We start from the raw sequence: 16,817 nt of genomic DNA on the forward strand, positions 1-16,817 counted from the left end.
TAGGTCTGTAACTCTGAGAGTTATGGTTCCAGATCTCAACCCTACATCTGACTGACCAGCTATTCCCCCCAATTCCTCCTCAACGACAGGTGCGGGTTTTGTTCTCCAAAGGCCCCTTCATCTCCGTGTTCGCCAGCGACCCCCACATCATCATCAAGGCCATCAACCAGAACCTCAACAGCGTGCTGCGGGACTCCAACATCAACGGCCACGACTACATGAGGAACATCGTCCACCTGCCCGTGTTCCTCAACAGCCGCGGCCTCAGCACGGCCAAGAAGCTCTGCATGGCGACCCCCGTCAACGGAGACCTCGTACCCGCCGAGGGTAAGCGGTCCTCTCGAAAAGCGTTCGCGGCTCACCCATCTGACCAACGTACCTAAGGCGATTCTTAAAAATGTTTTCTAAATCCTAACAGTTTTATGAAGAAAAAAAAACGTAACTTTATTTTTTTTCAAGATTTTCCAAAAATAGCAGATCTACAAGCTCATAGCGCGGCACTCGGTGCCGCGCTATGAGCTTGTATATCTGCTATTTTTGAATAGCCAAAGAAATCTAAAGTGACACAGATGCTTCCCAGATGCTTAAAACGCCTTCTAAATCCTGACCTAAGTTTTCAGAAAAACTTCAAATATTCATTCAAAAACTACAACAAATGTATGTTGCTATATACTGTACATAGCAACAAGAACCCCAAAAGGGGTTTCCGTCCTGAAAGGTATAGTTACAAATAGGGGTTCCCGCCCCAAAATGGGTTAAGTCGGTCAGGTGGGTGGGCCGTGTGCATTTTCAGATCATATGTTTATTTGAATGAGCAATCAATCCATTGATTCATTCACCTGAATCCCAGATCAGAAGAAAGATTTGCAACAAGACGCTACCGCTTTAAGCCTGATTCACACCTTATCATAACGACGGTGTTGTGTGCCACAAATAGCCGATCTACAGTGAGCTTGTAGATCGGCTATTTTCGTCACACATCATGCGACGGAGCACAAATTAAGCATTAGAACGTTGCGGGGGTGAAATCACAGTTCGCCCCTGGTTCATGTGGTTAAAGGGTTAAATCTAGAGTCTGCTAGAGACTTTCACCACGGAAAAAGAATACAAAAATGATTAAGCCATATATATATATATATATATATATATATATATATATATATATATATATATATATATATATATATATATATATATATATATATATATATATATTTATTTTAATGAATTCATAGATCTTCATATTTATGCATGCTTTGTTTAAATGACATAATTTTGATGATGCTCTCATGTCCTCATAATAGGGTGGCATGAGGACACGGGAAGAGACAGGAAGAACAGCCTGGGAGATCAGACCAAGCTGGGCAGCAAGAACGCCCTCAACCGCAGGGTAAAACACTCATTTCGCTTGTCACCCTAATTAGACGTCCCTCACACCCGCCCCCGCCCTCACAACAATCAACAATGAAACAACAACATTAATGACAAACTCCAGAGCCGCTATTTAGTTTTTTTCTCTTCGGTGCCATAATACAGTCATAATGAATGTTTTTGTTGTCATCGAGGTTTATGCTGAACATAATTCGCTCGCTGTTCCCACCACACCCGAGAGAGTTATCTTCGGATTTGTAAAAGCTATGTTTGACGTCTCGTGTGAATCAAACTTGATTAAAGTGCAGTTCGTTTTCCCATCGCGTTTGAAGGAACCCGCTGAGGTTCTGCAACATAGTTTGCATAGACGCAGAGACGGCCGGCGCCTGAAAACTGTCAGCGATTCCACCCCATGCATCCCATGCATGCAGCGGTCCTCAGGGAAGAGTTTGATGTGATACTTTGTTTTTGCGTGGCACCGAACATAGCGTCTTCGGTTCGTGGCACCGAACATAGCATCTTCGGTGGGTGACACTGGCGCGCAACTATGTGTGAACCCGGCTTGACACTGCGAAGACAGAGAGGGAGAGGGACACAGAAAGATGATGAGAGAGAGACAGAGAGAGAGAGAGAGAGAGTCAGTGTGGGGGCCAAGGAGCCCTGGTGTAATTGATGTAATGGCTGTTTATCCTTCCTGCTGCGCATCCACAGCCTAATGACAGGGTATAACAGCAGTGGGTCCCAATGACAAAACACTGGCACCAGCTCTGCTGGCAGGAGGCTAAGTGACTCCACTGCCATCGCTGCTGTCCCCCTACCCTACCCCCACCCCCTCGCCCGCCCGCCGTAAGGCCCCCCCCTCCAACCCTCCGGCCTTTCCGCCCCCCCCCCCCCTTTCCCTCTCGCCCTCCCTCGCTCCCTCCCCTCTTGTTTGTTTGTTGTTTACTTGAACTCCTGATTTATCGGGTGCCCTCCTTTTTATTGTCTTGGGCTCGTTTATTATCACGGAACAACGAACGCGCTCTTTTAGTGTTTACCCCTCCGCTCCTCTCTAGCTCCTTGGCTGTTGATGTTACAGCGGGAGGCCCTCGTTTTACAAGTGGAGATTAACCCATTAAGACCGGGAACGCATCTGTGTGTCATTTTTTGGATTTCTTTGGGCTATTAAAAAATAGCAGATCTACAAGCTCGTAGCACGGCATCTGCTATTTTAGAAAAATCGTGAAAATGTGTACAAATCTTTGAATATATATATATTTTTTAACATTTGTAAAACGATTTGTAACTCAAATCGGAAGCAAAGATTTGAGTTACAAATGTTTGCTTTAAAAAATATATATATTCAAAGATTTGCGCTAATTTTCACGATAAAAAATAAATAGCAGATCTACAAAGCTCATCGGTGCTGCGCTATGAGCTTGTATATCTGCTATTTTTGAATAGCCAAAGACATCTTAAATTATTACACAGATGCGTTTGCCTTCCCGTTCTTAATGGGTTAAAAATGAAAGCCGGAGGAGAGAGTGAAGCGCCTGTTTGGCGTTTTTTTTTTGCTGGTGGCTTCTTGAGTTGTGGATTACATTCCAACGTTATTCAGCAGTATGTTTACTAGCTTCCATTCCTCTCTAGCACCCAGCATATGGCAGAGTTGAACACCCTTATAAGGTGTTGCACAAGAGAATGGATAGACTTCTTTGGGAGGATAATTTAACCTATCCTTGCCATTTTATAATTACAGAACAATAATGTAAGCTGTTATCCATTTTTGGAAAGTATCACCTTAATGTTCATTCATTTTGATATATCTAAACAGAGTTTCAAGTATGTAAAATGGTTCTTTTTGGCCAACAAAAGTCATATTTTTTAGTTTTTCAAAAAACTGAATTTCAAAAAAAGAAAGAAAGAAAAGAGTATACCGTATATGTACTGTATATACAGTATATTCATAAAAAATTAAATAGCAGATCTACAAGCTCACAGTGCGTTGCATCACGACACATTGTGAGCTTGTAGATCGGGTATTTTCAAATGGCCAAAATATATATATAGGGCTGAAGTGTTTAATGTATGTTTTGTAATAATAATCAAAATCTACAAAGTAACTAGTAACTAAAGTTTTCAAATAATTGTAGTGGAGTAAAAGTATAATATTTGCCCCTGAGACGTAGTGGAGTAGAAGTAAAAGTACTGAAAATTGGAAATACTTCAAAATTGTACTTAAGTACAGTACTTGAGTAAATGTACTTTAGTTACTTTACACCACTGTTATAAACAACTGTAAGCCACTCACTGTGTGTCTCTGGTGAACCTTGAATGGTCACCATATGTTTCACATGTATACAGAGGGAGGTCACAAGACAGTCATTAAAAAGTTCAAAGCCAACCTAAAGCCTGGCTGTGGCTCGTGACACTGGGATCTCTGGGATTCTGTCCCAGATGTTCTCTGTGGATGGATCTGTGTCAATAGCAAGCCTGTGTGTCATTAGTCCTACAGGACATTAGCTATTAGGAAGATACTAGGTCCCCTTATGTTTTGCTCAGTTTGACATGATGGGGTTGTAGCAGTGGTGGAAAAAGTACTCAAATTCTTTACTTAAGTAAAAGTATCAATACTGCAATGTAGAAGTACTCTGTCACAAGTAAAAGTCGGGAATTCAAATTTTGCTTGAGTAAAAGTACAAAAGTATTGGTATCAAATGTACTTAAAGTACCAAAAGTAAAAGTACAAAAATGTTTGAAAATAGCAGATCTACAAGCTCACAACGCGTTGCGATGCGACGCGTTGTGAGCTTGTAGATCGGCTATTTTCAAATAGCCTCGGTGTAAAATAGGGCTAAAGTGGTTAATGTTTGTTTTATAATGTAATAATTTATATCTACAAAGTAGTAACTAAAGTTTTCAAATAATTGTAGTGGAGTAAAAGTTTACAATATTTGCCTCTGAGATGTAGTGGAGTAAAAGTATAGACAATTGGAAATACTCCCAAAAATACCTCAAAATTCTACTTAAGTACAGTACTTGTACTGTACTTACTTGTACTGTAGTTACTTTGCACCAATGGGTTGTAGGAGTGAGCGTAAGAAAAAGTCACTTTGAATTTTTCTCAGACCCATACCTCACCATAGCCTGGTAAACCCTCCCTCCAGAAATCTCATTTGTATTTTATTAAATAAAATACAAATGAGATTTCTGGAGGGAGGGTTTACCAGGCTAACCTCACCAGGCTTTACATGCAGCCTGCACATGGATTATCTACTGTACACAAACTGCATGGAATAAACTGTACTTGTGGAAGAGAAAACTACAGGCTATAGAAAAATATAGTCTACTGTACTGTATGTTGTATGACATTGCAGTTAAATACTGAGTTGCTGAATTCTGCTGACACTCACAGGTTGGCTTTGAAAGAGAGGCACAACGCCTTTCTTCAACCAAAGTGACTACCTGGAGTTTTCGAGTAGTATTAGTGCTGCATGATATTAGGAAAACATGCAATATGCAATAATTGATAAACAAATATTAAAGTACTGTATGTATGCAGTTAAAGTCTTTCTGCTTCGGTTTGCTGCTAACATAGAACCCAGGCAATGAAAAGCCTACTGAATGAATGGACACACTGGAAAAATAATAAGAAAAAATAAATGGATGATTACTGTATATTTCCATTCTAATAATATAGTTTTACTGAAAACATTGCCTATTGACAATGACTATATACCACCAGCTTAACAATACAGTTTCTCACTGCTCCCCTTAAAACATTTTCTTCTAATCTAAGCAAACAGTGTTGATTTTTTGACAGCAACTTTTAGTCATAGTCTTTTGAATAAAAGTCCATTTAGTTTTAGTCATATTTTAGCCATTTGAAATGTTTTTGTTTTTGTCTAGTTTTAGTCGACTACATTTTAGTTGACTAAATGTACCGTTGATTTAGTCGACTAAAATGTATGTCTGTATGTATGTATGGCCTTGATGGCGTCGTAATGGCTGATATATCACTTGGTTGCATGCTGAAAATAACCGATAAGCAACACCTGAGCGCAACCAAGCATAAAATGTATTGTCTTTTAGTTCTACTGGATCTCTTCTCCACTAGTCTCTCCCTAACGTTTTAGTCTAGTTTTTATTTGTTGACGAAATTGTCAATATATTTAGTCTTAGTTTTAGTCATTGTACATTTAGTCGACGAACATATTTCGTCATAGTTTTAGTCGACGAAAACAACACTGATATTGTGATGACGTTAAATCTTCGACAGCTTGTGCAGCCCTTAGTAGACATGACCGAATACGAGTTGATTTCTGCAGTATTCAAGAACTGCACTGGACAGCAACATCATAAGCATATGCATATATATACTATTATGCACATGTATAAGCAGCATAGGTATCATGTAAGCACACCAGCGTAAATACATTTCCCACCAGTTTTGTGGTCTAGGGGTGACCCAAAGACTGCGCTTCACACTAATTGCTTCACTTAAAACCAATGAATTAATCAGAAGAAACAGCATGCGATTGCGATGTTGCTGTCGGTTTAATGGATAAACTCAGGCCTCTGGTTGTTATAGCGGTCAAGTGAGCTAAAAACACATGCTAAAGCTGCTGAATTCACCGTTTATGGTTACAAGTGTTATTCTTTGATGGAGTGTGATTGTCTCTGTTTACATACAAACAGTGTGCATCTCACTCCACTCTACTATGTACTATACAGAGTTTCTTGTCATTGGTAAATAAATACTGTCTAGACCAGTAGCCTTTGGGCACTGGCCCACTCAGGGACCACACAAGTTAGAAATCGTTCGATCGGATGGTGCCCGTGTGGGCGTGCACACACACGCACACACGCACACACACACACACACAGGCAGGTTTCTGCTATTTATAGACAGAATAGGGGTGCAACATTTAATCCAACTATTCTATATAATCGATAAGCTTTTTTTGCATGACATTGTTGTATAAAATAGGGCTTAAGTGATTAATCAGACTAATTGATTTAGTAAAAATGTATTAAAAAAAATCATAAAGATTTGTTGAAAAAACATGCTTCAACATTATCCAATTTATTTAAAAAATAGTCGCAGTTCTAGTAAATAGGGTTGTCATTCCCAAACACGGACAGTGTGAACGTCACTATTACGCTGCAGTGTGAGTTCACTTTGTTATGAGTCCGTACGTCCAGGCATAAAGGCTTACAACGTTAGAACCTATGATCACATAGTGATCCCCGCCCCACCCTTTCCTCTTGTCTCATGATGCACACACACATGCGGTGGTGATGTCATGATGTCAAACTCTGCCACAGGGTCACTAAGGAGTATTGTAGCGTGTATTGGATCAAAACACAGAACATGTCTAACATAATGAACAGGTGCAGTGTGCACTGCCGAGCCCTTCGTGGCATGATGCACCAGAACATATTTTTTTATCGCACCCCTCTTTTTGTTATACCACTTATCACCATTGTTGCCAGATTCTGTGAGAGAAACAAGCAACCAAGTCTAGGAAAACAAGCTCAAAAGAAGCGGCTATGGGCCACATGAGCACTTTAAACATATACATCAGCTATTTGAAAATAGCTAATCTACAAGCTCAACAAGCTTGTAGATCTGCTATTTTCAAATAAAATCTTGGGGGGAAATTATAATAAGCAGACCTGGCAACACTGCTTGTCACCTCTGTTACTAAGTCTTGTATCAAATATAGTTATTTTTTCACATCTGATTTCACACCGATTTTGCGCTGACATCGTGCATGTCCAGTCCATATATGGGCATATGTGCGCTCCCGCCACAGATACCGCCTGTGTAATTGTGAAATGTAATTTTTTACATTTTACATTTCTTGTCTTTTCTTTACAAAAATTGCACAGTAACATTGACACATTGTTTTATACTTTTATAATGTTAACTTTCTTTGCGATGTCTTGTTCTTCATCCGTGCACTTTGGTTTTATAGGACACGTACCGGCGGCGTCAGATGCAGCGGACCATCACCAGGCAGATGTCCTTTGACCTGACCAAGCTGCTGGTCACTGAGGACTGGTTCAGTGACATCAGCCCCCAGACCATGAGGAGGCTGCTCAACATCGTCTCTGTCACCGGTAATGACACCACTGACCATGTTAACGTCACCGCTGTTTTACAGTATACTGTAATTACACTTAGTTCACATGCAATACATGGAAAAGATTACCTTATGTTATGTGTAACTGAACATGTAAAGAAGTTAACCAAATGTAAGGCAGGGGTTCTCACACTTTTGTATTTCAAGGACCTCCAGGTTGGTATGCATTATTATTAGGACATGAACCCCCATAACTCCAAGAGAGTTTGTACACTCTCAGATCTTACAGACCTGTTAGGGTCCATTTTGAATTCCGGACTTTTACTTGTAACAGAGTATTTCTATATTGCTGTATTGATACTTTTACTTATGCAAAAAATTTGAGTACTTTTTCCATCACTGCAAATCATAGATATCACCATCCCAATATAAAGGACCACCTTCAAGTCCTTGCATTGTTTCTGCAATGCTGTTATTTATTACTTTTTTCAGAATTTTCTCTAGATGTCACCAGACGTATTAGTAAGTGGAGATCTCTGATCATCAGGCTAGTCGCATGTAGCCTAGCTTGCAGTTGTCACTCCATTAATCAAGATAACAACGACTGTAATTTACATCTTAGTAATGACATTATTTCAGTATTGTTCACCTGGTCTGTGTGGGGTCCTCTCGATGTGCGGCAGGTGATCGATTTGAAAACAAACGTGTAGACAGACACCTGATCCTCTCTGTTCTCGTTGGACAGGTCGTTTGCTGCGAGCCAATCAGATCATCTTTAACTGGGACCGCCTGGCGTCATGGATCAACCTGACAGAGGAGTGGCCCTACAGGACGTCATGGCTCATCCTCTTCCTGGAGGAGACTGATGGAGTATCTGACCAGGTCGCACTGAAGACCATCTATGAGAGGTATGCACACACACACACACACACACACACACACACACACACACACACACACACACACACACACACACACACACACACACACACACACACACACGTTTGTATTACTATACTTGTGAGGACATCAATATTTTTGGAAGCCGGTTTTATGAATGATTTATGATTTTTTGGGGGCATTTTAAGTCTAAAGCCGAAAAAGTCTAAAGCCGAAAAATAGCAGATCTACAAGCTCACAACGTGTGGCGCTGCGACACGTTGTGAGCTTGTAGATCGGCTATTTTCCGGTGTTTGACATCACCGCACAACTAAGTATAAAATGGGGGGAAATCTAACCCGAACCCCCTAAACCTAACCTCTGAAGGTCTAACCCTAAACCTACAGTAACCCCAACCTGAATCTTTTTCTAATTGTAAACGTATCTCTAAAAATCTTTTATCAACCATAAAATAACAATTTCTCTTGTGAGGACCAAGAAAATGGTCCTCGCAACATCAAGTTCTCATATTCTACTATACTTGTGGGGACGTTTGGTCCTCACATGTATATATGGAATGAAAGTCCTACATTGTAAAGTCATAACTATCCAAAAATAAAACATACTCAAGTAAATGTAATTCCTTACTGTCCACCACATCACAAATCACATGACACACAACCCTACGAACCTTGCACATAAATCATACAGTCACACATACATACAAACACATCTTTCGCTTCTATTAGTATTCTTTTCCTCTGTTTTCCTCCTTTGCAAATGACATAAATCACATTGACCAGTAGGTGGCAGTAGAGGATCTTCATTTTTTTCCCCCCTCCATTGTAGCCTGCATCATCAACCAACCAGAGCAGTCACTGCCACTGGCTCTGTGTTCCACATCAAATGGCCGAGTCACAGGTCTTGTGTTTGAACACACTGCGTAACAGTCCTACCTAGAACGTAATTGCCCCATGAATGCCTACATTCAAAAGGGGAACTTATTCTAATTACATTTTCCTGTATTTAGTCAGTAAGTGGGTTTGGTTAAACAGTCAAGGACTAAAGTCATGTTTGTTTATGTGCGTGTGTGTGTGTGTGTGTGCGTGTGCGTGTGCACGCGCCTGTGTGTGTGTGAGAATGTGTTGCCTTTCACGTGTGTTATAATATACAGACAAGAGGAGGAGAGAGGGGCCGAGTTGTTATAGGTTTTTGGGGAGCTGTTGTGCATCAGTATCTGGCCTTTAAAGCTTGCACTCTGTCACAATACACTAGCGCCCGGGTCTCCCGTGGGCAGGGAATGTGTCACAGTGGCTCAGTGTCAGCCAGTCAGCCAGCTACAGTCAGCAGCATCCCCTCCCTCCCTCCCTCCCTCCTCCCTCCTCCTCCTCCACCACCACCAACCCCTCCTACACTAACTCACTTCACCATCTCATTAGGGCCTCGTTTCTGCTTCCTTTGTTTTCGTTTCTCTGCTGTTGGGGAAACATACATCTATTTTTCACTGTCCTCTCTGCGTTCAAGCAAGTGTTAAGATTATTGCACGGGAAAGCAAAATGGACGGGGGAGAAAATACAGCCTATAAGTGCAAAGAATCCCTCTCAGGAGAATGGTCACCCATTAGCTGCCGATTCAGGGATTGTTTTGTTTCGTTTTTTTACCATAGCATGGGTTTGTGCTTATTTTATTTTGTTATGGGCTTTTTATGCCTTTTATTGATATTGAAGTGAAGTTAGACAGGAAACGGGGAGAGAGAGAGAGATGGGGAGTGACACGCAGCAAAGGCCGTCGGGATCGTCGGGACTCGAACCCGCGACGCGCTGTCAGGCTACATTGGTGCGTATAGGTGCCCGGACCGACCGGGTTTGTGCTTATCGCTCTCGTTAAGTCTAACGTACACGAGGCAAGTCCTCAGTGTTAATTTAACTCTGAGAGTTCAGTGTACAAATGTAACCGTACGGACCCACAAATAAAACGCTATTTTAACCAGTCTGTAGAGTGTGTTACTACACTTTAACCCTTTAAGACCTGAGGTGATTCTTAAAAGAAATCTAAATCCTAACAGTTTTTGGATAAAAAAAAAAAAAAAAGTTTCAAGATTTTTCAAAAATAGCAGATCTACAAGCTCATAGCGCGGCACCGAGTGCCGCGCTATGAGCTTGTAGATCTGCTATTTTTCAATAGCCAAAGAAATCTAAAGTGACACAGATGCGTTCCAGGTCTTAATGGGTTTAACTAGCACATCTGCAGTGGTTGGAACCTGGTCCCCCGAATGCTGACCCTGAGAAATGTATAACCTGGGTGTCGGGTAGGACACCTACTGGTGGACACGTGGTACTGCCTGAAGCTCATGAGCGCAATACTGTAACAGGCCAAGGCAGGGATTCCAGCCTCAGTCAGAGCGGTATAGAAGTGTTGTCTCTCTCGGCACACAGGAGGACACCAGGGGTTCAAATACCAGGAGTGAACCTGAAACTTCTGGTATCGCAGCTTCAACACTTGAGGTTTTTTATTTTTCGTAGCAACGGTCTTGTTTTGGACTGACTGGCGGCCCTCCTGATGGTTGTCTCTCTAAACGGCTGCCGCGTTCAGCTGCGGCCACCGGAGGGACGGGCCTTAATGATGATGACAGGAAGCTTCAAATGGGCTAAACATGGACGCCTCCTCTCCTACAAGGCCTTATCTCTACATCTGATCTACCACGGGCTGATAAGAAGAACGCAGGGCCTCTCTGTCTCTCTGTCTTTTTTTTCTTCGCTTTCTCTGCTATCCCTTCCCCCCCATCTTTCTCTCTCTCTCTCTCTCTTGTCTCTTTCTCTCGCTTTCTTACTCTTTGAGGCTCCTTTTTGCTCCGTGTGACTCACTGAGTATGTCACTTTACTTGGAGGAACGATGGACAGGACAGGCCTCTCTGAACCGCAGGCCCCTCTGTGTCTGTCTGTCTGTCTGTCTCTCTGCCTGGCTGAAGAATGCTCACTTGAGAAATGCATAGCTGCTTCTTCTTGTTTCCCCTTTAACTGTCACCCTGCGGTCAGCCCACACATACACACGCACGCACGCATGCGCACACACACGCACACACACGCGCACACACACACACACACGCGCGCACACACGCACACACACACACGCATTCACAAACACACGTACGTACAAACAAACAAACATACAAACAGCATACCACTTGTCTCTTAACCACTTAAAACATCCTATATACTCTATGCACTTTGTTGACCGAGGTCTCCCAGAGGTCAATACTTTCAAGTTCAAATTGTCGAGCTATTCCTGCCCCATATTAAACCTATTAGCATTAGCTAAGGGTTTAACCCATTGTTATTATTAGTTGATGCTTTAAACAGGGACAGCGGTTCATGGTTGTCGGACCATGAACTGCGGTTTGTGTTATCAGAAGGTAACAACCTAACGGTCAGCATCTTATCTGGGTGCTAGTGTTCTATCTTTGCATTTCTATTGTTTTTACACAAGTTCATACTAGGCCGTGTGTGTGCGTGTGTGCGTGTGTGTGTGTGTGTGTGCGTGTGTGTTCTCGAGCCTATATCTAGAATGATTTCTTTTGTTAGCGTTATCAGAAAAACAATGACTAAGAGATAGTCGAGGTCTTGTGTACGTGCGTGTTTGTTTGTCTGTATGCATTTGTTTGTTTGTGTGTGTTTCACATAGCATGGCTGCACATCCCCTGAGCATTACTAAGTGAATATATTAGTGGTGAAGTGAACGCGGGGGTGAGTCAACTCCTTATAGGTCAGCTGTCGCCCTGCATCTCAGTCACAAGGCTGGCTGTGCTCCTCCTCTGCTCTCCCCCTTGTACCACACACACACACACACACACACACACACACACACAGCATAGCAACAGTAGTGCTATGATTGGTACGCCAACCCAGGGGTTCTCACCCAGGGGGTCCCCAGAAATATGTGTCGATATAGCATAAAAATCGGTTAAATCACTCTTACCTTAAATACATTGGCTATTTGAAAATAACCGATCTACAAGCTCAAAACTTGCCGTAATGTGACGCGTTGTGATCTTGTAGAGCTGCTTTTTTTTTTTAATCATGAAACAATTTGACACATTTTGAATATTTTTATGGGGGTGCCTGGCACAAGATATTTAAAAATATTAAATTGGGGGTCCTTTGATAATTGACTGATTGAATACTTTATTAGTCAAAGACGTACAGTAAACAGCACGGAAACAGTACTGGGGAACGTGTTTCCATTGTGGTCCTACAGTATGTATTCAATTCATGACATGAAAACGTTCGAGAACCACTGCACTGACCGATCCATCGGTTGGTAGAGAGAAGGAGAAAGAAGGATAGATGGACAGAATGTGACTGAGGGAATAGATGGATAAACAATTACGTCGTAAAGGTTCTGAATTCATTCTGCGAAAATTGGTTGCCCCGAAACATTTTGATGCGTTTTCTTAACCCACTCAGAGGAAATTCAAACTTTTCAATATACAATCTGTGCTCGGTAAAACTCGTTTTTACCAGTGTGTGTGTGTTATTTAAAACGACTAAGACAAAACACCTCCATCATTACAGCAGCATGCACCTCGCTTCCCAAAAAACAATTATGGAACCCCCACACCCAATCTTCTCCATTGCTCACACACACACACAAACATGCATGCCGCCAAAATGGCTAAAAGCTGTTTTTAGCAATTTTTGCCTGGCAGCGGCTCGTGTGTGTGAAGGCTGTGAAGTGTCATCGTGGGACACGGGACGAGAGGAGCGAGAAAGAGCGTATACCCATGATTCCATGCAGCCCTAGAGTTGGGCCGGTTCAGCCCTCTTCTTAATCTGATGGAGAATGTGTGTAATCAGTTAATAACCTCGGCCATTTCTGTCATTAACGGTACAGTACTGGGGCTGCCCAGGCCCTGTGCTAATGCTGGCTACCAAGGGAGAGGACCGTGAAACAAAGATGCCAATGTGTTTTAACTCTTTAAGACCGGGCTCGCAGCTGTGTGTGTCATTTTTTGATTTCGTTGGGCTATTAAAAAATTGCAGATCTACAAGCTCATAGAGCTTGTAGATCTGCTATTTTTGAAAAATCACGAAAAGTTGTGCAAATACTTGATTTATTTTCTTTTTTTGGCAGACATTTGTAACTCAAATCTTTGCTTCTGTGGGTTCCTGGAACTAAATATTCTACAAATGTACGCTTTAAAAAATATATACAATCCAAGATTTTGCCACAAATTTTCACGATTTTTCAAAAATAGCAGATCTACAAGCTCATAGCGCGGCACTCGGTGCCGCGCTATGAGCTTGTATATCTGCTATTTTTGAATAGCCTAAAGAAATCAAAAAAATGACACACAGATGCGTTCCCGGTCTTAATGGGTTAAGGGGACATTGGCTCCAATCAATCAAGCTCTCACACACAAAACACACTCTTAACTCTCTCTCTCACACACACACACACACACACACACACACTCACACACACACACGCTTACACACACAGAGTATTGGTTAGCGTGTTTGTCTCACTAGTTCTGCAGTGAAAACTACAAATTACACCTCGAGCAGTGAGCCAGCAACCCGGGCCCTGCCTAACGCACTTAGTGAAATTGAAAAGAAAACAAAACGAGAAGCGCTTTGGACATATTTATGGCTGTCAAATTTACAAACCCTAGATTTGTGCATGGAATATTTGCTCATTATACCATCGGCAAATTGAATTCGGAGCCCGGGGGATTGTATCTGTTTTAAACAAAGTGATCTCCAGCTTCTCGTTCTCTCCTCCTCAGGAATCAACAGCTCCTCCTCTCTCCTTTCTTTAGTTGCGTCAGTCATTTTCATTGTTATATTTGTTCATATTTGTAACGCAAAAATTAACTCTGTAAAAAAGCCAGGACATGAATGGAACGTGAGGTAAATTTAACCCTTTAAGACCTGAGGTTCCGATTCTCCAAAATGTCTTCTAAATAGAGTTTTTTGAAAAAAACGTATGTTTCTATATCAGTGGTGCTCAAACTTTTTCATGTCAAGGACCCCCAAAATGTATATGTATTTGGCCGCGGACCCCCCATCTCAAAATATGTTATTCCAGGGACCCCCAGAAGTAAAGATTTGAGTTAAAAATGATCGCTTTAAAAATATATATATATTCAAAGATTTGCACACATTTTCACGATTTTTCAAAAATAGCAGATCTACAAGCTCGTAGCGCGGCACTCGGTGCCGCGCTACGAGCTTGTATATCTGCTATTTTTGAATAGCCAAAGTCTAAAATAATGCGTTTTAGCTACAAATAAAAAAATGACACAGATGCGTTCCAGGTCTTAATGGATTAAATGAACACTGGTTTTTACTATCCTCGTTGTTCCCCGTAAGCGGCACTACAGTATTTCCAGTCAACGTGCTTGCCTCGTGCATTTATATACTCCATGTTTCTGCTTGGAGGCAATTCAGCCATTCAGCAGAGAGTTTCACTTTTTCCTCCCTTCACGGCTTCTGATCAAATATAAAATATCCATATTGTACGGTACTTGTAGCCTTTTTTAATAGTCTGCGTGTGTCAGCGCAAAGGTGTGATGTGCGGAGGCCGGTTGAGCAGCGTCCGAGTCTCCCCCCGTGAGGGGTTTCTTTCTGGAAGTCCAGATCCAATTTTCAGATGGAGGAGGAGGGAGAGAAAAAAGGGAAAGTGTTGCTGGTCGACCGAGCAAGTTCCTGGTCCGCCCTGCTCTGACATCTGGTGCCCTGTCTGTGCCAGGATGCCCCTGCCGCACGCACGAGTGTGTTCCTGGCAATACACCTGAATCTGCTGTGTGTGTGTGTGTGTGTGCCAGTGTATTGCCACACACACACACACACACACACACACACACACACACACACACACACACACACACACACACACACACACACACACACACACACACACACACACATTTGAAAGCACATATGCACCAATGCAAACTTGAACCTGTACACAAACACACACAACACATATACAGTTTAACATAATGCACGTATACACCTGAAATCACACATAAAACTGGCACATGTTATGCCCATGCATGCACTCACGCAGGCACACGCGCACACACACACACACACACACACACACACACACACACACACACACACACACACACACACACACACACACACACACACACACACACACACACACACACACACACACACACACACACGTGTCTAGCTCTCACACCAGTGCAGGAGCATATGTCACCCCCCACTCCTCTGAGAATCTGTGTAATTAATCAGACCCCAAGATGCAGCCTGCGCTCAACAAACATGCACGTGCTCTCTCACACACACACACACACACACACACACACACACACACACACACACACACACACACACACACCCGTTCACGCACAGCGTGAGAGACAGAACGCAACAGAGACAGACGTACTGTACTTGGAGAAACTGTTTCTCTATGCTTCTCGTTGTAGCTTTTCTTAGCCCTCGTGTTCTCGCACCGTGCTGTACCTGTCACATTGGTTAGCCTATTTGCATTATGCATCCACTCTCACTATTTCTAGTACACTGTCCACAGGCTTGTGACATATCACAGTTATAGCCGCATCTCATTGTCTGTCTGCGTTTCTTAAAAACACTCCATCATTGCAGAGTTAATGTTTTCTCTCCCTTTTTCGCTTTCACTTTATCTCTCTCTTTCATTGGAGTTGTCTGCAACACTTTCCACTCATTATACATGTGCTTTGAACAATTACCAGTGTATGATTGTTCACTCATCAGAATTCTAAACTTTTTAACTAATGACCCTCGAGATGAGTGCAGTACACGCATAGCAGCAACGCTCTTCAGCCCTAATTAGAGAGCCTCTTCTCTCATATACTGAAACATTAAGATGACGCTCTCTTCATTCAGGATTACTGTAATTTGGTCTCAATTACGTGTCGAGATGAAGTACATTCCCAGGCACAATCGGCGTGATTCCCTTTTATGAGAAATCCTCTATTAAGCTCTCAAATACGCCCCGCCATGAAAGGAGAGATCCATTTCGTCACTTATGGGCGATTACTTTTGAACTTTCTCTGCCCTTGGAGGATGAGAAGTCTTTTCTTGTCATTAGTATTAACGCGTCATCCTTATCGCGTTGGCCATCTGTATGTACGAACGCTGCAAATACTATAGAGCGTTTCCTCCCTCCGGGCTATCTCCCTCCACTGAGGGACCCTTTTGTCCCTTTGGCTAAATCCCTCCAGGAGGTATTTTTGGTAGAAGACGGGACTAGAACTGGGTAATTTGAGCGCTCAATGTGACGCCATTTGCCAAGAGGCCCTGAAGCGTGTGTGAATTGTAAAGCTGGTGCGATGGGCCATCTCTATTTTCTCCCAATAGAGCTCCGGCTCACTGTCCCTCATAGGAGACACTGTCCCTCATAGGAGACACACTGTCCCTCATAGGAGACGGCTTCCTCGTTCAGTTTACAGACGGTGTTCGCCGACGAAACCTGACTGATCTC

General features: G+C 42.4%; 1 protein-coding gene across 4 annotated transcripts in view; it reads left to right on the forward strand.

Annotated features, from left to right (window-relative positions):
• kidins220a (kinase D-interacting substrate 220a) overlaps nt 1–16,817 on the forward strand; it is an 86,977-nt gene that overhangs the window by 37,638 nt on the left and 32,522 nt on the right. For all 4 annotated transcript variants that reach the window (XM_080413720.1, XM_080413722.1, XM_080413721.1 and 1 more), the window contains 4 exons: nt 90–327; nt 1,305–1,390; nt 7,332–7,476; nt 8,185–8,347. In XM_080413720.1, coding sequence (XP_080269846.1) covers nt 90–327; nt 1,305–1,390; nt 7,332–7,476; nt 8,185–8,347 — 632 coding nt within the window. The remainder of the gene's footprint in view (nt 1–89; nt 328–1,304; nt 1,391–7,331; nt 7,477–8,184; nt 8,348–16,817) is intronic.

This window comes from Gymnoscopelus braueri (genome assembly GCF_963280865.1).
Source record: "Gymnoscopelus braueri genome assembly, chromosome: 19".
NCBI lineage: Eukaryota > Metazoa > Chordata > Actinopteri > Myctophiformes > Myctophidae > Gymnoscopelus > Gymnoscopelus braueri.